Source organism: Xiphias gladius, chromosome 20 (genome assembly GCF_016859285.1).
Source record: "Xiphias gladius isolate SHS-SW01 ecotype Sanya breed wild chromosome 20, ASM1685928v1, whole genome shotgun sequence".
NCBI lineage: Eukaryota > Metazoa > Chordata > Actinopteri > Istiophoriformes > Xiphiidae > Xiphias > Xiphias gladius.
The window spans coordinates 16,949,379-16,969,807 of record NC_053419.1 but is presented as its reverse complement, the minus strand read 5'-3'; the positions used below and the strand labels follow the sequence as shown (position 1 = coordinate 16,969,807).

General features: G+C 39.8%; 1 protein-coding gene across 1 annotated transcript in view; it reads left to right on the top strand.

Annotated features, from left to right (window-relative positions):
* The window catches only part of LOC120806111 (potassium/sodium hyperpolarization-activated cyclic nucleotide-gated channel 1), a 66,430-nt gene that overhangs the window by 33,417 nt on the left and 12,584 nt on the right, over window positions 1-20,429 (top strand). The window contains exons 4-6 of the mRNA XM_040156858.1: window positions 8,293-8,511; window positions 14,949-15,095; window positions 18,508-18,748. Of these exons, the coding sequence (XP_040012792.1) occupies window positions 8,293-8,511; window positions 14,949-15,095; window positions 18,508-18,748 (607 nt within the window). The remainder of the gene's footprint in view (window positions 1-8,292; window positions 8,512-14,948; window positions 15,096-18,507; window positions 18,749-20,429) is intronic.

The window sequence follows — 20,429 nt, the reverse complement described above, 5'->3', positions numbered from 1 at the left end:
GAGTAATTTATGGTGTTCACAAATGAATTTTCCAATCCCCAGTGAAATATCAACCAATCTAAACAATAAATACAGCCCAACTTGAACAAAATATTATTCAAGTATTCTACATACTATATATTTCAAACTTCAAGTTCATTAATCTAATAACATTTGCTTTTAAAATGCATATACAATATATATGGACAAACCTGACCTTTTTTCAATTGGGTGGGTAAAACATCCAAAGACAAATAGAAAGGCTCTGCAAGATGCAAGTTTTTACTCAAAATTCGGGTGAATGCTTGACAACAGGGACTCTTGTTGCTTGGAATGACATTAAAGAGGGCAAACCTGTTCTTTTTCATACAAGTACACATGGGACATGCAGTTCACAGTAGTACTTCCAAATGTCTAAATACACAGGAAGCAGTACAGGTACATCATCATCGACATCGCAAAAGCTCAGGATGAATCAAAACAGAAAGAAATCGGGAATTTATTTTTATTTTCTGATCGCTCTCTGTATTGATTTCTCCTCCTCATTTTTGTGATGAAGGAAAACCTTCATTTGACCAGTGTGTGAAGAGTCTTCCTTTCTCAAGACAAACGATTTTGAAAAAATAGCTGACGCAGCCCTACGTGAGACACACTGGAGTTAAAACCTGTGTATATGTGTTAAGTACTGTAGGACGTCAGCTCATGAGTAGCTAAGTGTTACTGACTGTGATGTGGTAGACTGAGCAATTTCTGGAAACGCTTCCCTGTGGATCCTTGCAGACGTAGAAGCCTGTGTGCAGACTGTGGTCTTGTAAATTCAAAGTGAAAAGCCCAACCCACATGTGGGGTCCCTCTTCTCACACCATCACAATGCATTAGTGTTCATAAGCTAAAAATCTTGATGAGATATCTCCCCTTCCGTTTACTGCAGGTATAAATATATAATGTGATTATCTGGCCTGTCAGGAGAGTGGCTGTCACGTGACTGTTGCCTTCAAAGGTCGTGTCTTTCAGCTGCGTTTGCTCAAGAATGACGCCTTTAAGTTCAGATTGCGTCATGTTTTGTTGTTTTTTTTTTGTTTTGTTGTTTTTTTTTCCTGTCATTGGCTCGGTACTTTCTGTCTCCAGCTGTGAGAAGAAGAGTGAGGCCAATGAGGAGTGCAGATACTGCTGAGTGGTGCAGTACAGCGTGTAGGGCTGTTATCTTCTTGACTAATGGTCTGAGAGTAGCTTCTTACTCTTCAGAGGCTGCATTTACTTAATCACCAGACGAGATAATGCTTGCTGTCACTGCATTGGTTCGGGTGAGAGGGTGATGGCCCGTTGCATTTGTCTGCAGGTACAGTATATGCGTGTGTGTTTTGTGAGTGTATGTGTGCTTACAGTTTCTGTCCAGGCTCATATTAAGAGACAGACAGCTGAGCAGTAGCCTGCTGAGGATTCATGTCTCAGGGAGAGTTAGAGGCAGACAGAAGGGCAGATACTCGAGGTAGCCACGCACAAAAAAACAAAACAGTAAAGCCTTGCTAACCATGCATAACTGCCCTTCAGCATCAGTCACCCTTCCCGGCCTCTTTTATCCTTGGACCACCCACTATTGTCTCATGTCTTTTTTCCCAAACCCCTGAATGAGTCACTTCCAACAGCCTGGCTCAGTCCAAAGTAAATCAAACTTTTTTTTCCCCTCTCTCTTCTCTTGTTCAACAAGAGGATGCACTGGTTTCAATTCAGTAAAATTCAAGACTGCTTTCCCCCCCTTTTGAGAAAAGCACGTTTTTCTTTGTTGCTTTTTTTTGCTCTCTCAGTTAATTATGAAGAGTACCTTTGGTTGGTTGAAACTGCTGTTCTTTGTTGGGTATGTTATGTACCCCTTGGCCTTGGAGAGTACTCACTGATAAGAGAAGGGTTTTGGTTTGTTCAGAAATGCCCTCCAGAATTGTTGAGATGTCAGTTTTGAAAGGCTGTTTCAGGATTATTGAAAACGAGTTTGCTCCTGAAACAATTTGGATTGACACAAGATCAGTCTTGTAATATGTGGAGGCTATTGTCATCTGGAGTGTTCAGGCAGTTTCTCATTTCCAAACATGGAACAGGTTGCTACCTTGGTGAGTTTAACCTTTCTCATTGAGGGTGTGCTAATCAGTGAAAGTGGCTGGCGTATACTTGGCTGCACATTAATGAGAAAAAGAAAAGTCACCTCTCTTCTCAGAATGCTATTCTTCGTTTATTCATAACCCTTTAGAGAAAAAGTTAAAAGAAAGGGCCTACCGGGGTTCAGAAGTTATGAAATACATCATGCGATAAATACAATGCAGGGAAGCAAAAACATCACAATGCACTGACTAAAAGAACAAGAAATTAAAGATGTTACACTGGGCTTTCCCAAAACATAATGGGCATTTTCACTGTTTTCTGACATTTTTTAGACCAAATACCATTGGAAAAAAAAATCTGCAGATTAATTTATAATGAACATTGCTAGTTGCAGCCCTACCAACTTACCTGGGCAAGCCAATCCCAAGAAGGATCCTTCATCAGGACTGCTGAGCAGGCGCTAAGCCTCAAAACTTGCGAGACAATGGGAAACCACAGATTTCACACTGAGATACACGGTTGAGTGCTTTACCTGCCAACGTACCATTTGATTCTCATGCACGCCTGCAAACCCATTCACTTCCTCGCTCATGTGTTCAAAGACTGTTGTGCCTTCTGTGCCCTCCCAGGGAGAACAGCTTGTAGTTTGTTTATGTAATTTGAAAATTAATATTTTGCGTCATATTTTATTCCGTGCATGGGACAGCTTGCCGGGTTTTACAGAGTTATATGATTGAGTAATTAAAACCATCAGTTAATGCGGATGTTTAGCTCATTCAGTTGCATTCGTTTTTAAACAGAAATAAAAACATGTAGGACGCATGTACTGTACCTAGAATGAGATATGAAAACAAAATATGACAAAATTTGGCCCAGAACATCTTAAATCCAAATCTAAAATCTACACATGAACACACATTCTACAGGACTCTCTAAGTGTTATTTCCATAAGAATATGAAAGCAAATGCAGCCTAGGGGCTTTCGCTATTAGGTTCTGCAATGAAACTAGGACAGCTGATGAATCAGTGTACATCTGTGGGAGTACAGATGAGAACTCACTGTGATTTTTGGTTTTTTGCCCTATGAGCGCTATTGTTGTTTAAGGGGTCAAATTGTGTCCTTCGCAGCCGTGCGTTACATCCGGAAGGTCTCATAGTTATTCATGGGTATCAACAACAACCAACGCCTCTGGGCCACACTCATCACTGGAACGCTGGTGAATCATCCATTGCCTTCCTGGTCACACAACCAGTTACATCTTGCGTGAGAAGACTGTCGGAGGCACGATGTTGTGATTAAGGAATAGTCAAACTCACATATTCAAACGCTCGGCTCAGTCTTATTACAGAAATTTAGTAAGTTGTTGATTGGAATACTTTGACAGTGGTTTGGGATGGGATTAGTTTTAATGCACGTAATAATGATGTCTGTGAATGCACTTAATGATCAACAAAGGCAGAGTCATTGAAAGATGAATATGCAGTATCTGATGCCGCTTGTTTTGCTGCATCCACTGCTTAATTATATTTAGAACAACTCTGGAGGAACTGAATACATGTGCTGTGTTGGCCACATTTATTAAAATCAAGGGAATTGTAGAGTATAGGAAAAAAGTAGAAACTGCATTTTCTGAGGAGAAAGTGTTAATACTACGATGACTCACTCTTCCCGAGGGACAGAAGGCTCTACAGCAAGAAATAACCGTTGAATAATGCTGTCAATCTGTGAGATTTCTGGTGGTTCTTAACACTTTTAACATATTGGAGAAAAATACGTGTTTATGTCTGTCCTTCGATTACAACTGTAAACAGACAGAATTAAAAAAAAAAAAAAATCCAATATGCAAGTGTATGATTGGCTGCTACCACCATAATGCGCTGCACCAGATCTACCGCAAGTTACTTACTGTGATGGCACAAGGAACAAAACACATTCAAGGAATAAAACTGAGGAACAATGGTGATTAAAGAACAGTGATGTGAAACCTAACACTAGTTACTGCCTCACTGGTGTTTTGCCTCGTGTCGTGGTTTTGTGGTTTTACATGGAGAGCTCCTGTAAATTCATTTTACTGGCTTTATTGCCACAATGTTCTTTGTTCAGAAGGTTTTCTCTTTCTCGCTCCTTCTGATAAAACCGTATTCAAACATTTTGGACTTTTTACACCTGCATCTCCTAAATTTTAAAAGGCACAGACATAATAGCTTCTGCCACAGCGGTCAAATGGCAATGATACATCGGTTTCAGCCACAATTTGTATGAATTTCCATTCCCTCCTCCCACATTTGGGGATCTTACAGTAATACTCTACAAAACGCTACATAACCTGTTGCATTACCTCAAGCATGCAACTTTTCGTGGGGCTGCTTTACTCTCATTTTGACAATCCAAAACTGTGTGGCAGCCACGTGTTGAACAAATACTATCTGACTCACTACTAAAACTCTAAAGCTGGAAATCTTTAGCTTATCAGCCACTTAACCACGGCTTAAGGGAGTGCTACAGATGTCATCATACAGATGACTTTCTTTTAGGAAACTTGACTTCTTTAAGTTACTTCAACTGCTTCATCATGACTCTTACACTATCTAAACTATTTCTTCTATTTCTTATCCGTTCATATCTATAGTATCAGACCTAATCAATCACCACTATTAGGTCAGGTACTTCAGGTATTGATGGAACATCAAAGATATCTCTTTGCCCTTTTCACATTAGGAACCACACCTGTAGCAGTTGAGTCTACTCTAGAGACGGTGTTAAGCGGACAGATCACTGAGCTATGAGCATATTAAGATGCTTGATCATTTCATTTTGTAATTTATGATATTGACTCAATTAATGAAAAAATGCAAACAGGTAATGGTTATGATATTTCATACGGACACAACAACTGATAATCATTCACGGCTGTGGTAAATGCCAACACCGATACATTCCTTTGTTGAACCAGGAGAAAGTGTCAAAATTGGAGCTGAAACTATTAGTCGATTAATTAAATCGGCAAGAGATTAAGTCAGCAGCTAGTTTGGTAATCGATTAATGGTTTCAATCATTTTTTCAAGGAAAAATGCCAAACATTCACAAGTTCCTGATCTTCCATTGTGAGGATTTGCAGCTTTACTTTGTTTTATGTGGTAATAACTGACTATCTCTGGGTTTCGGACTGCTGGTCGGGCAACTATAATGAAAATAGAACAATCCAGAAAATTCCCAAGCCCTATATGACCCATATTCCAAACAACAGGCTTATATGAAACATTTATTCTATGGTAAAAAAATTTTTGAAAGAGCAGAGCAGACAATCCTGTTATATCTATTTATCTTTGCACCGAATACATACTGTACAGAGGTGCTGTGAGTCACTCGGCTCGTCTGATATATTCTAGCAAAACTGTATTTCTCTGCTTTTCCACACATACAAATATGTCAGCAAAAACATTCTGCAGTATTTCTCCGTAAACAGTCACCTCCCATCTCAACCAAACATGCCAAATGTACAAATAAGGAAGGACACCTAAGGTTCATGACCTCACAAATGGCATTTGTTCCAGTGACACAGTTGGGTGCGTTTGTTTCCAATGTCTGTAAGTGGATTATACAGTGTATGTGTTGTGTGCCACATCAAAATATTACATATTTCTTCACATACAGTAGCACCAAATATTTCCATTACAGTGAATATTATGAATTTATTGCACTGGAAGACAGTATTCTGTTGGCTAAACTCTTTGGAAAAAAAAAATTAAACTGCCAAGGCAAACAAACCAGACTCTATTTGTTGTTAAAGCTGGCAAGTGTAATTCTAACAAATTTTCTAATCAGTCTCTGCAAGAAACAACTAATCAGCATGGAGATGAGAATTGGTGAGTCACCCAGGGAAGATGATTAGCTGTAAATGTACTCATTTACTAAATCCTAGTTGATGAACAGTGTTGAGTTGAGCAGAACAGAGAATGACTTGACAAAAGGAGACACCAGTGCATCGTGTGGCATGTGGAACTATGTCAGCCGGTGGAAAAGACAGAGAAGAACAATATTTTCTAGAGGTCACATTTTTCTTTCAATGGCTATTCTGTTTTGGGAGAGGTAGGTATTCTGTATGGAGCGCTCCCTTAGCACTTCTTTTTCACAGGAGGTGAAGTTATTGGAGGAGTCAGCAACTTGGGTATGGCTACAAGGCCTGTACCAGAGAGCTGCCGCGTTTGTCTCTAGGTTACTGGGTTTCACAGATGTAGCCTCTATGGGCCTGTTCGGTTGCTCAATGGAAATTTTGCACGTCCCCAGGTAAAAAGGCACACTTTCACATTTGACATGTACTGTATTAATGAGAAGTCTTAATCTTGCTCTGACTCCTAGACAGGATTTCTCCTAAACCTGCAAAAAGCAATCTCGGAAATCTGAAATGTAGTAAAATCGGCAGCAGATTTTCAAGGCTTTTCGTGGGGATGGGTAATAGGTAGGAAGTGATTTCTAATTGCGTAGTAAATAGGCAAAAAGTTGGAGGAATTGGCTAAAGATTGGGATGTGCTTGAAACAGACTAGTGTTTATAGCTGCGCTGAACTGCTACACCCAAAAGCAGGAAGACAAGCCTGGTCTCATAGCAAGGGGTGAGATGCAGTAATCATTCAAATGGGGATAATAGCGTATACATTTGGACAATCTCTACTCAAAAGCATTCACGGTGTTACACATATTTGTACTTAAAGAAAACCGCCAGTAGTTATGTGAAGAATATGAAAGGAGAGTTAGGGAAAAGTTCATATCCTTCCTACTTTCTTACACACCACACACCTGGCCAATCACTGTGAAAGGAGGGCGCGCGTGTCGGATTGTCGGTTGCGGAAAGTTACAGAAATTGTCGGAGGTAGTCCCCCAAAGGGTTTGGAGGGAGGGGGTTTCTGACATTGTTGGACAATCGGACAACCACTCTGCTTGAAGCATACTGACCCCTAAAAATTTCCCTTTGAGGTTGTGACAAGGAAACCTTCATGACATCGTCATAGGGAGTTATTCCCTCACCACTTATGTAGGATGATCAATTTAGGACTGTCACTGACCAGATGCAATATGGGGCCTCCGCATCTGGTGAAAGAAACAATAAAACTCTACTTTGGTGGTCACTTGACCAGCAAATATGTTGGGGAACACCTTTAAGGCATTTATGCCCAGAGGCCCATGTTGTCATAATCCATTCATGCCTCATAATACCTCAGTCTTAGGGAGCATGTTGTCAAATACTAATGATAGACACAAGGAGTGATAGAAGGTGATCTTGAGTAGCAGAATCACAGTTCTGGCTGGTTGCATCTCTGCTTGTTTCCAAGTCGGCAGCGACTGCTCAGGGTTTTTCTCAAAATACTTGAATGATGAGTCAACAATGAAATGGTTTTTCATACACCCAGCTGGACACATTATTGCTCGACATATTATTATGTAGTTAAAGGCGCACAAGACGCCGTCACTTTGAGAGGAGAACACATGCTGTGGACGATAGAAGGAATGGCTCTCACCCAGTGAAAATCACTTCCCTTCGTTTGTAACAAAAAGAGCTTTTAAAACTGATGTGGGGACTGACACACTAAATTTTCAGCAAGACTCTCATATAGTCTAGCTCTGAATCCTCTGCATGTGTGTGGGGACTGCAGCCATGGTTCCCTTCCTCCCAGGTCTGCATTTCTGTTCCTGCCTCTAACATACTGAATCTCATTACAACACTAATGAAAATCAAACCTGAGACAGAGAACACAATCCAGCCAGTCTTCCCCTCCTCTCCATGTGCCCCTCGCTGTGAAAGGTGCCCTGGGCATTACGGGAAATGATGCCTCAGACTTTTGTAAATAATGCAAGTTTGGATGTTCTTTTAAGCACTTGCAAACACGAACTGTTTTCCACCCTTTGGCACATGGGAAAAGGAATAAGGCCTGGTACATCCGGACAGAAGGGAGAGCAGAACGTAAAAGATAACATTTAATGTTGAAAGGCCGAAGACTGAGTGAAGGAGGAGAGAGAAAACGAAAACGGTAGAAAGTTCAGTCACTCAGTGAGGGCATTCGGCTTCGAGGCATGAAGAGTATGTTGGCAGAATGTTTAGTAGAGGTTCAGTGATCCATCAAAGGAAAGCCTGTTTTTCCATTCTGCCTGCTGGAGAGCTTTCCCTCTTTGCCTTGCCTTGCAGTAACTCCCCCCCACCCCCTCTCTATCTCCATCTTTACAGAATGTGTCCTGGGGTAAGCAGTACTCTTATGCCCTCTTCAAAGCCATGAGCCACATGCTGTGCATCGGGTATGGTGCCCGGGCACCCGTCAGCATGTCTGACCTGTGGATCACCATGCTGAGTATGATTGTAGGCGCCACGTGCTACGCCATGTTTGTGGGCCATGCTACAGCTTTAATCCAATCACTGGATTCGTCGCGCAGGCAATACCAGGAGAAGGTAAGAAACTAGTCCTGACACACATTATAACGTTAAATACATGAGATTGAAAAGAAAAGATTAGGTTTAAGTGATTTACATGATACTGGATATTAGTAACTTTTTAGTAATCCTTTAAAAAGGGAACTGCTTGGTATGACATACAAATCATTAATGTTTTGTTGTTTCAAGGTAAGTAATGCTAATTACCGCTGGGATGGTCTTAAAGCATTAATCTGAGGGTTTTACTCTTTCCGACTGCATAAGATCCTGCTCGTTGGAGCAAGACTTAAATAAATGAGGTCTTCTTTCAGTGGCCCTGTGGACCGATGGGTTGAGCTCTCATAGATCACAATATCAAGGGCCATGACTAGGAAAGAGGATTTTCTTCCCCTCAAGCAGATCGCATAAGGCCAATGGGGTGAGGAGGTCTATGACATGACCAACCACCTCACTGTCTGTATGCTGCCACTTAATACATTTTACTCTTCCCTTTCCCTATTACATCTTTTTTTTTTTACGTAGAGGGTGATTATCCAGCATTTCAGTAGAACCACCATCTGGGATCCCGCTGAGGGGCCCTGGCAATTCCCAGAACACACAGCCATGACTGATGCACTGTGTGCTCACACGCCAGAACCTAAGTTCTTAACTCCCGAACTTTTTCTGCGCTTATGCTGCAGATTTCCATGTACATACACCACTGTAGTGCAGGGGACTATAAACATCTATGGTGTGTCTTGATCCACTTCAGAACATGGTTGTTAAAGCTGACCTTTAGCTTATGCGGTAGCAAAAATGATGTAAGCTTGGATGGACCGATTCATCTACCATGTATACACATTTTGTTAATATGAATGGTTTGTCAAAGGAAACAATATTTTAAACCATTCAAGGACATTGAGTTAGGTGAAAGAGCGATGAACAGATCATTTGTAATGATCTTGTCTTGTGATTTTTAAAATTTTTTTATTTACACTGTGTATTAGAGCTGACACAATGAGTGAATTATTAGAAAACTAGACTGCAGCAATTTTAATAAATGGTTTAAGTCACTTTTCAAACAATCTCTAATGCCTGCTTTTAAATAATGAGGATTACTCTTCTGTCTCATGTAGTAGTGAACCGAATTAGTTGATTAGTTGATTAATCGATTAGTTCAAAGCCAGAAAATTGATGTGCAACTATTTTGATATTCAATTAATCATTTAAGTCAGGTTTTGAACAAAAACTCCAAACTCTGGTTTCAGCTTCTCCAAAGTGAAAATTTGCTGCCTTTGTTTTTTGTTTTTTTCAAATCCTTGTTAACTGATTATCTTTGACTTTTGGACTGTTGAACAAACTAAACAAGTAATTTGATGATGTGACCTAGGACTGGGGAAAATTAGATTAGACTTTTTTCAACATTTTCTCACATTTTAAATACAAAAAATACCATGCAGATTAATTTATAATAAAAATAACTGTTAGCTGCAGACCTACACTGAATATCTTCGGGTTTTGGATTGTTGGGCACACGAAATTTTATGAGTCGAAAAAATAACTAAGGCTGCAACTAACAACTATTTCAATTAATCTGCTGATCATTTTCTCACGTTAATATATGAATTATCATATATGACAAAGAACAGCAGACAATCCTCATGTTTGAGTAGGTGTAACCAGTGAATGCTAAGCATGCTTCCTTAAAAAAATTATTTAAACGATTATTTTTCTGTCAATCAACTGATTGACCAGTCGTTTGAGCTCTACAGCAAATAAACATAGTTGCACCCCTACTATATATATGCGCACACACACACACACACACACAGGGGCTGTTGTTATAATTGTTATTACAGCATCGGTAGAGTCACCTTGGCTGTGACTGTAACATGACGTGCAAAAATACCAGTTCATTAATTTACACGAACTGGTAAATTAGAAGCATGTAGCTGTTATCATGTCATTCTACAGTAAATCGATGGCCTGACCTTGTCAGCCTCTCCGACGGTCAATGCAATCAGAGAAACCTTCCCTCTGTCTTTTGGTGCAGTGTCGCAGTGCTGTTTTACATGGCACTTAAAACTCATCATTAAACACAACCTGTTTGCAAAAGTACAATGACTAGAATATCATTATTGTACAAAGCCATCGGCAAATCAAAATTTTAAAAAGCCTGAATCATGTAAGGACAAGACTAATCTAGTCAACTAAAGAAGCTATTGTCACCGAGATGCCCGCAATGCCAATCATTCAATTATATCACTCACTGACATCACACTAATTAGCAGGTTTACTCACTACGTCAGGTGTTGATTTACACACAGAACTGTGAGCAGAACAGAAAACTTCATTGCACTACAGAATCAGGACAAAAAGATGCAGATGCGGCAGGAGACACTGTAGAAGGGTCAGTGAAAGAAAAAAAAACTGCAAGGTACACGTAGGTATTTAGTTCACAGTATGGAGGTTAGTTCTTCATAAGCAGGATTTCATCGTAATTCAAAACATAATTTTATGATTCAGCATAAGCATTCGTCATTGCACATTCCACCAAAAATTAATGACAGCAGGTCGCCCACAGCAAAACTAGTCAGCCGTTCGAAGTCACTGTTTGAATTAGTGACATATCTCTTGCTCAGTGTGTGATGTACATCTGCTTCACAGCAAATCTGCTTAATCTACATCCCACTTTATCCTTCCAACATCCCTCCAGGCATTGAACTGACAGCTTTGAGGCTGTGAATGACATGTTCATGGTAACAGAGGCCCAGTGTGTAGCCAGATTCAGCTAAGGCTGATTTGCTGCATGGCCGTGCATATCAGTAGAGCAGGCTGAGGAGCAGCAGGGTTGGGTTCAGGGTGATCAGCCTCTAGTCATTACATCTATTGCTGCCACAGCTGGGGTTGGAAACATGGAGAGATGGATGTGGGTGTGAGGTTAGAAGTTAGATAAGGACAGAGGATGTTTATGAGAAGGACAAAGGATTGGAAAAGAGGAGAAAGAATAATTCTTGTCCATATACTCTACTTAAATGATAAAAGCCTATCCTTAATGACTTGTTATAACATATTTTTCATGTTCTGTTATGTTTAGATTAGGAGAAAAAAAAAACTGAAATATGATTCAAGAGAGGAAGGCCATCATTTAAACAGATGGAAGGAAACACGCAAGAGAACGATATAGGGGAAAAGCGGAATCAGATAAATAAGAGTAAGAGTGGTTGGAAGGAAATTAGGGTGCAAAGCATTCGAGATCTCCACCTGCTGTGATGCCCTGGTGCTGAATCACTGTAAACCAACTAAACTGCTTGTTTGCCCTGGAATACTGTGTTGGTTAAAAGAAGGATTAGGAAATAGTGAAACGTTTCAAAATCAGTAGTCATTAAATTTCTCTTGTGAAACTAAAATGGCAAAGTTGCACATTGAACCGTCAGTGTCAAAAACAGTCCTTAAGGGACATCTACATTTGGACGCACCCAAATATATATATCTTTGACTTTGAAGTACTCTTATTTACTGTCTTTCCGTGAGTTGCATGAAAAAACTGATATCACTCTCATGTCTGTCTGCTAAATATGAAGCTAGAGCCAGCATTTGGTTAGCTTAGCTTAAAATAAAGACTGGAAACAGTGGGGAAATAGCTAGCCTGGCCATGTGCAAAGGTTACAAAGGTTAGTAATTATCGTATCGTAAGTCCTGTCTGTTTAACTTTTCCAAATTTCAAAGTGTGGTTTTACATTTAGGTGCAGTTAGTTAGCCATTTCCTTTTGAATGCCAGGGTTTTCAGGCAACTTGCTGAGACTCCAAGTCACTGCACCCAGCCAAGAAATAGTCCAGCACAGAAATTCACTCATTTTTACTTGCTTTTAATTGCTTTTGAAAAAGACAGGCTAACTGCCTCTGCTAACAGTCTTTGTGCTAAGCTAAGCTAACAGTCTCCAGGCTGTAAATGTGACTTCCTTTAAATGACACATATCTGTCAAATACATTTCTGAATGATCCATTTGAGCACATGCAAAGAGCAGAAATGTTCTCTCTTGCCTGCTCTTCTTTGAGTTGTCCTTGTCCTCTTAGAAAACGTTCACCAACAGGAGATACTTTTTTTGCAAGAATACAAGTACAAAAAGTATTATGTTTTTTTTATATATTTAAGTAGGATTTACCACAGTTTACAGTACATGAAAACATATTTCCACAGCATGTTATTTTTGCAGATTACAAAGTACCCCCAGGTTCTATTATATCAACATGAATGTCTGACCATGCCACTAGCAAGAACAGAAGTCGGTTAATTTTGTGCCAAATGGTTCATCTCAATGTGACTGTAGGACTGACTAGGCCCTGACTATTTCTAGAGCGATAAAGATTGAGAGGATTTTAGTCAGCATTGATCTGAATTGCTCCATCAGAAAGTACCACTGAATAATTAACCAATAAGATCAGAAATTAGAAGTTATGTGGGAGTGGAAATTAAGTCATCGTTATTATGAAAACTTGGCATGACCTAAAGCTGGAGGCCACATATCAAACCTGAAGTACTGGGAAGATCATGTCATGCTCAGTGCCACCCTCATTTCCCCAGTAAAAATAACCCAGTGGAGCCACTGCAGACGCTCTCCAACTTCTACTGTGTGAACTCAAAATAAATCAGTTTCCCGCAAACAAAACCCTTGCCCCTTATCACTTTTCTGCAGCCGGGAGAGGAATCAATGAGGGAGGCCTCGTTACTAAAGTATCTCCTCTCTTCACTGACAAATTTCATTTTGTGGACCTTGTTTACATCACACCATAGAGCCTGCCACTGGACTGGGCTAAAACCTCACAGCTGCTGTCGGCTCTTGGCTACTGCTCTACTGAGATTACTAGAGGCACAGTGAGAGTCAGTGCTTATGTTCAGGTGTCTTGGACTGGGCGAGAAGATTGTGTTCACTGCCCTGTGTACAGCTAAACTATATGAGGAAACAGACTGATCAAAATAGATCAGCCAAAGTATTTTCTCTCTTTTTCCCTCTCTTTTGGGTCAATAATTGCCTCCATGTTAAGTCGGAGGAAGTCTATCTCCCACTAAGATTCAACTAATTACCAAAAACAGGATATTTCTCAAGTCTTTGTTACTGACAGTACTGCACAAATGGAAAAGTCGTGCATCCGGCCATAAGTGCTCAATAAAAGAAAATGTAGAGTCATGAGCCATCTGGCTTTCTCACAGTGAGGCCACAAATATATTTCATTGTCTCTTTTATCTATTTTTCTCCTTCTTTCTACCTCAATCCCTCTCTCCCACTCTTCCTCTGGCATGTGTACTGTACTGTGATTAGCTATAGTAAAATCAGTGGTTTGTATTTGTTCCAAATCCCAGGCATCTCTTTGGGATTTATAGTATGTCCCTCTAAATCTAGAAAACTGAAATATATTTTTCTTTGTGGAAATTGCATGTAAATTGCAGGTAACTTATTAACTAGTTAGTTATTTTATCAGTGATTTAAATTACAGTAAATATACCTAACTTAGATTTTAGATGCATATTTATGCAATTAGTAACAATACATATACCCACCTAATCTTGCCTGAATAATTAAATTATGGTCGCTCAAGTAGTTCTAACTCTTTAATTTTGACATTTTAATACAAAATGGTGAATCAATTATGTTTCGTTGCAGTATGAATTAAAATAGCAAACTACTAAGGACATACAAATATTTAATAATTTTGGCTAGTAACTTTTGATTTTTAAAAAATAAAACATCTTTTAATTTATTTTTAATAACAAAACAGTGATTACTGCTAAATTATTTTGAAATTCACAGAATTTATGTTTCGCTAGTAAATATGCCCTGAATGTGAAGTTAGATGAAAAATGTCTAGTCAGTAAACTGTAATGGGGATACATTGTCAGCCTATAGGCAGTTTATTTAAACAGAACAATACAAAACAACTCGTACATCGCAGCGGTGTGCTTCACACACAAATTATCACTTGATGAGTCATGCAATCCCTACCATCTGGTTCATAGTCTATAGATGCAGCTCTTAAATCCCTACAGGATATCAGGTATATTACTAGTTCACATTAGATCATAGCTCGGTGGCTTATTAGAACTGGGCTTCCTGCATGGGTGACATAATCGGAACTGCTACCTTGGCCTGACATAGCCCCGGGCCTGTACTTGTTCCTACTTTCCTTCACCACCTGCCCCCCTCATTCTGCCTCTCCCTCCCAACACAAAGAACCAGGACATTGCACTGTGACTATGTGAGAGCACGGCTTGTCCTCGACACAGAGAAACAAATACACAAAATTTTGGCTAAGACAAAATTTTATGCATCTTTGCTGTTTATTCAAGGTGGACTCTGAAAAGCCCTGCTTGTTTCTATTCATTATTAAGACTGACATTAGAATATTTGGTGTTTTACATATTGATGCACCAACTCTTCATTGAACTGCTATCCATCTGCTTTCCTTTACCTTCCCAGTACAAGCAAGTGGAGCAATACATGTCCTTCCACAAGCTTCCAGCAGACATGCGACAGAAAATTCATGACTACTATGAACATCGCTACCAAGGCAAAATCTTTGATGAGGACAACATCCTGAGTGAACTCAACGACCCGCTCAAAGAGGTGAGACAAATTCTCTCTTAAGACCCTAAACAGAATTTAAACATTGGCTCTTTCAGGAGCTCCTTCATTTAGTAACATGTATAAGATTTAGACTCAGAGTTTCCGTTTGAAAGCTTTGGTTTTATTTTTGAAACAGGTAAAATATACACATCTAAAATCTTAAAAAAAAAAAAAAAAAAGTTTCTGACAAGTAAGCTGTCACACTGTGGTTTAAGTCTAGGAACATGAATGAGTTTATTCTCTGAAGATGAGGAGTGAATTCTTCATTAGGCACCTTTAAATGTGCAGTGCCTGAAACTGAAATACCAGCACCTGTCATCTCATCCTACAAGGTCAAGAAGAAAAACAACAAAAAGAAAAAACTCTCCTCAGCATCCCGGGTGAACCCAGACTGAGCCTCTGTCAAGATATAAAAATATTCTGAACAGAAACATTACCTTTGCTTCAGATACAGGGCTCCGGAACAATTGCTGTTTTATTTACAATATTTACAAGTCTGAATTCATAAGTGTAGCACAGACACACTGAACATACTGTATATTATTCACAAACAGAGGTAATGAGAAGTAATACTGAAGTGTACTGGAGTCCGTGACCAGTTTTTAAGTTCTTGGCTGACCTCCTCAAATCAGCATATTGGATGGGTAATTATGCACAGGGATAGGGGAGAGGAAAGAAGTAAAAAGAAAAGCAACGTAGAGATTATGACCGTCTCCATTAAGTCACCTAACAGAGTCAAACGCTGAGGGGTGGGGAGTTGCTGTACGGTCCCAGATACTCACAGGGAGGTGCAGGGATTTTAAAGTATGACTTACAACACATAAAATCCTACAGGCTTAGTTCACCTCGCATAGCAGGCAAAGTTAAAATCTGCATCCAGACAGTGTTGCGCAATGAAAACTATGCCCATGGGTCTGACAGGTAAAAACAAACCAGAGCAAAACAGGAAACATGAACCAGCTTACAATGCCATTTTGCCCATATAAACAGGATGTGTAAGTTATGGATTATTTCAACAGTCTCTTCGTCCCAGAGAAGGTTATTTGGGTAAATTCAGAAACTACCTTTCATAGAAAGGACCATTCAAGTGTTTGTCTGTGCGGTTTATTTGTGAAGATTAAGGCACCCCTGGTTTCTGTATGAAATGATCATTCAGAAACCAGATCCTGCAGTTTTGCCATTTTCCCCCGTGTTTGCAGTTTTTCCACTTTTTCACTCTGTTGGATCAGCCTTTTTGCACAGGAAGAAAATAAGATCTGAGTTAGTACAGCCAACTTGTGTGTGGTTGGGTTTCTCTCTAATCTGGTTACAGTGGTGGAAAAAAGTTTTCAGGTCCTTTACTTAAGTAAAACTGCTAATACAGTATATAAATACCTCATTAAAAGTAAAAGGCACGCATTCAAAATTCTACTTAAGTAAAAGTACAGAGGTATGAAAAGCAAAATGTTTTTTTTTCCTACAGAAAAGTGACGCCTGTGACTGATATATTATTATATATGATATTTTTACATCATTGATACTGATGCAAATGTGTCATATAGCATTTTACTTTTGAAGCAGGTTAAGGTGGAGCTACTTTTAACTACCTTATATACAGTTAGTGTGGTCCGGTGGTTCCCAATCAAGGAGTTGGGCCCCGACCAAAGGGTCCCAAAATAAATTGGAGGGGTCGTGAGATGATTAAAAAAAAAAAAAGTTCTGATACACAAATCTGTTCTAATTTTTTGGCTTAGAACACTGTATGTCAGCGCACTGAAGTGAGTGAAGTAAAAAAGGACAGTGAGGAAAACACTTCTTGGCCTGGAAAAAGTTACTTAATGCAGCATCCATTTTGTAATATCACCATTTAGTTGCTGTAAATTTAACATGAAAGAAAGCAGCCGTACTGTATATCTCCTTCGAGTGCCAATGCCACTTTTCCAAATGACCTTGCTTTTTCCAACTCCTATTTGAATCATGCTAGACTAAAAGCAGCTGTACACTTTACAAACAGAAATTAATTATAGCTTACTCAGTAAGATGGGTCCTCATTGGGTTGGTCTTCATTTTGCAATGAAAATGAACTTGCAATGTATTCAAATTTGTTTGAGGCCCAGTAATCCATCCTATTGAACTGTTTGTTGGTAGCATGCAGCTGTGGACAGAAACCACTTTAAAAACTTTCCTTGGTGTTGCTTTCAGGGACGCTCTGACATCCAACAATTGATTGTTGGCTGCCAAAAAGCATTTAATTGATAAGCTTTTAGAATATCTGATGTACAAGACACACAAGCAAACAGGAGCACCATTATGGAAAAGGAAAATGTGGCTGTTTCTTGCATTAAAAGGTTTGCTGTTCAGCAGCCATGTCTCAGATTTCAGATGTCAGAGTGCCCATTCACTTAAATGCATTTTCCAAACTACACCTGCTTGCAACTGTATGACAACACAAGGACAAAGTGACTTTGACAAAAAACAATAAATTAAGAGACGAAACACACATTGTGATGGATTGCCTGTCTCGGGCAAGTTTAACATTTCTTTAAGTTGATTTTCAGACAGTAGTGAAAGGAATTTTGAGAAAATAAAAAATATATATAAATATAATGTAAAATATATGCAGTTTGTAGTTAGTTAAAATATGCAAACAGCAGACTTCTTATAAAATAATAGCCAGACTGTTTTGCTGTTCTCTCCGTCTGCCCACCCCCCACCTTTTCCTCTGTCTCGCTGCCTCTTATTCTCCACCATATGACAAATCTTTAAATAGGCATAGCCAAAGATTGCTTCCCCAAGAGGACTCCTGGCTGGGCATGAAAACTGCTTACTATCTAATTCATTAGTTCTGGTGCATGATTGAGGTCAGAGCCCCGTGGCATTAGCTGACACCGGCATCTGAGGCTGAGCTAACATCTCTTTGCGTCGCCCTCATCTAGCTAGCAAGCGTCCCAGAGATTGGTTATCTCTCTGTTAATGTCCTGTTGTCACTGGAGGAGAGCTATCCCTCATGGGGGGTCAACAACACACCGCCGCAGATGCCAAGTGCCCTGGCTTTCCATCTGCACAGCAACAGGGATGTGTGGGTAAACAGACAACAAGCTCCTAATCTCCTGCTGGGTCTGAGGGGACAGGATGAGACCACAGAGATGGCCTGCAGCCGGCACCAGAGGGCAAATTCATCAGGATATGACTCGTGTGCCAAAAAGTTTCTTCTCAGGAGTGATGGAAAGTGCTTTAGAAGCATTAGGGATAAAGCAGCAATATGCATCCAATTCATTTATGCTTGCAGATAACAGCAGCAGAGATTTAGGATTTGTGGTGGTGTACTACCTAACTGATGCTCATTTTTCAGTTTTTTTCTTAGATGGAAAAAATAGTTATTTGTGGCTTGATCTCATCTGTTTGACCAACACTTTCCTTTTTCCTCTACCAGGAAATTGTCAACTTTAATTGCCGTAAGCTGGTGGCCACCATGCCTCTGTTTGCCAATGCGGACCCCAACTTTGTGACGGGGATGCTGAGCAAGTTGAAGTTTGAGGTCTTTCAACCCAATGACTACATCATCCGAGAAGGCACAGTCGGGAAGAAGATGTATTTCATTCAACATGGCGTTGCAAGTGTCATCACCAAGTTCAATAAGGAGATGAAGCTGACTGATGGATCCTATTTTGGAGGTAAGAACAATAACATTACAATCTGAAATTAAGTTTCGATGAATTTTTGTCAGGCTTATATATTGTTTATATTATATATATTTGTTTGTTTATATTTTAAAATAAATTTTCAAAGGAAATGCAAACATGAATTATATGTATTTTTCTGTTGCCATGCAAGAGCACCAAACTCACAGTCACAGGCGCATTCCTACAGTACGTTCACACTGATACATATTGAGACATGAGCCTCGCCTGAGGTCTTGCGTTTGATGCCGTTTGAAGTTAAGTTATTGTAGATGTAGATTCTCATTAACCAGTGTTGGACGTTAGTCAGCTTCCGCAGTTACATAACCTCTCATCTGGCTGTTGGAGTGGGCCAAGGCATGGATCAGGCATCCCTTAGGACACGCAGAGGTTCCTCCCCCACCCTTACCCTCACACACACATGCACATGCATGAACTCTTCTCCCCCTGCTTAAGTTCCTGCCGCATGTACTTGGCAATAACAAGAGCTGCTACTGTAGATGTCCATTGTGTGTAAAGTCAGAAGCTATTCCCTTGTTCTGTTCTCTGCTTTGCTTTCATTCTCTATCTTCCCCTCTCTTTCTTCTCAGCATTCCCTCTCCAAAACATTACGGATATCATTAATTTTTTAAATGTCAAATGTAATTTCATTGCAAGTTGTTTACTCTGACAAAAACCGCAGGCGGATACTGTCGTGTCTTTGTGAAAGCAAAGCAAAGTTTCCTATTTTAGAGGTTCTTGCATATTTTATCTCATGAGTTCATCCCCACTATGGAAGGAGGCTGAGGAGTCTAAGAATACCTCCACTTTGGTGTGTCTGCTGCATGCAGTTCATGTCTCACAAGCGAGTTAAGGAAGGCAGTGAATCAAAAAAAGAAATGAGTCGTCTTTTTTTCCTGCTTGTTCAAACCACAAGATTGCTGTCATACACCCTCTCATCACGCCACTCAGTTTGCAGAGCTGCTTGTTTTAAATATGGGACTGCCGGAGAGGCAGCATGAATCCAGCAGAGTGGACATGTCATACAGTAAGATATGTGGCAGTTGCAATTCAGCACTACATCTCATTCAAACAATTCATCCTCTGGTCTTTAGCGCAGAGATTTTCTGCTAAAGAATCACTGTCATGATAAAACCTTCGGCCAATAAGGCTCTGACAAATGGACCTCACTCGCAGGGAGTGTGGGTGCATTTATCAAACACTTTGAGACAAAAAAGAAAAGAAACCACCAGCCGTTTAACTGGCTATCGTTTCCATTTAGAGGATGAAAAGTATTATCGGTAGTTAAGAAGACTGAACACAGTGGTGAGTAATTCTGTGTTTTGATAGCTTGAAGTTCGACTAACAGAATATAAAGTCAACTGTTCAAGATCTTGTGTAAGAACAAGCTGTGGATGCCGATTGATACTTTTGACAGACAGTACGTAAAGCACAGATTTAGCCCTTTAGCTCAAGTCTTGTGCGTCTCCTGATGGTCTTTCTGGTAACTCGAATGTGTAATTAAGGAGTAGAGCTTCGACTGTTATTTTCTTTATTGATTATTCTGTGGTTTGTTTTCTTGATTAAATTATGCATTGTTTTGTCCATGCATTGCTTATAGGCATATTTCACTATATGCCTATGAGCGACAGGCATATAGTGAAATATGCCTGTCACTTTTCCCTGAGCCCAAGCG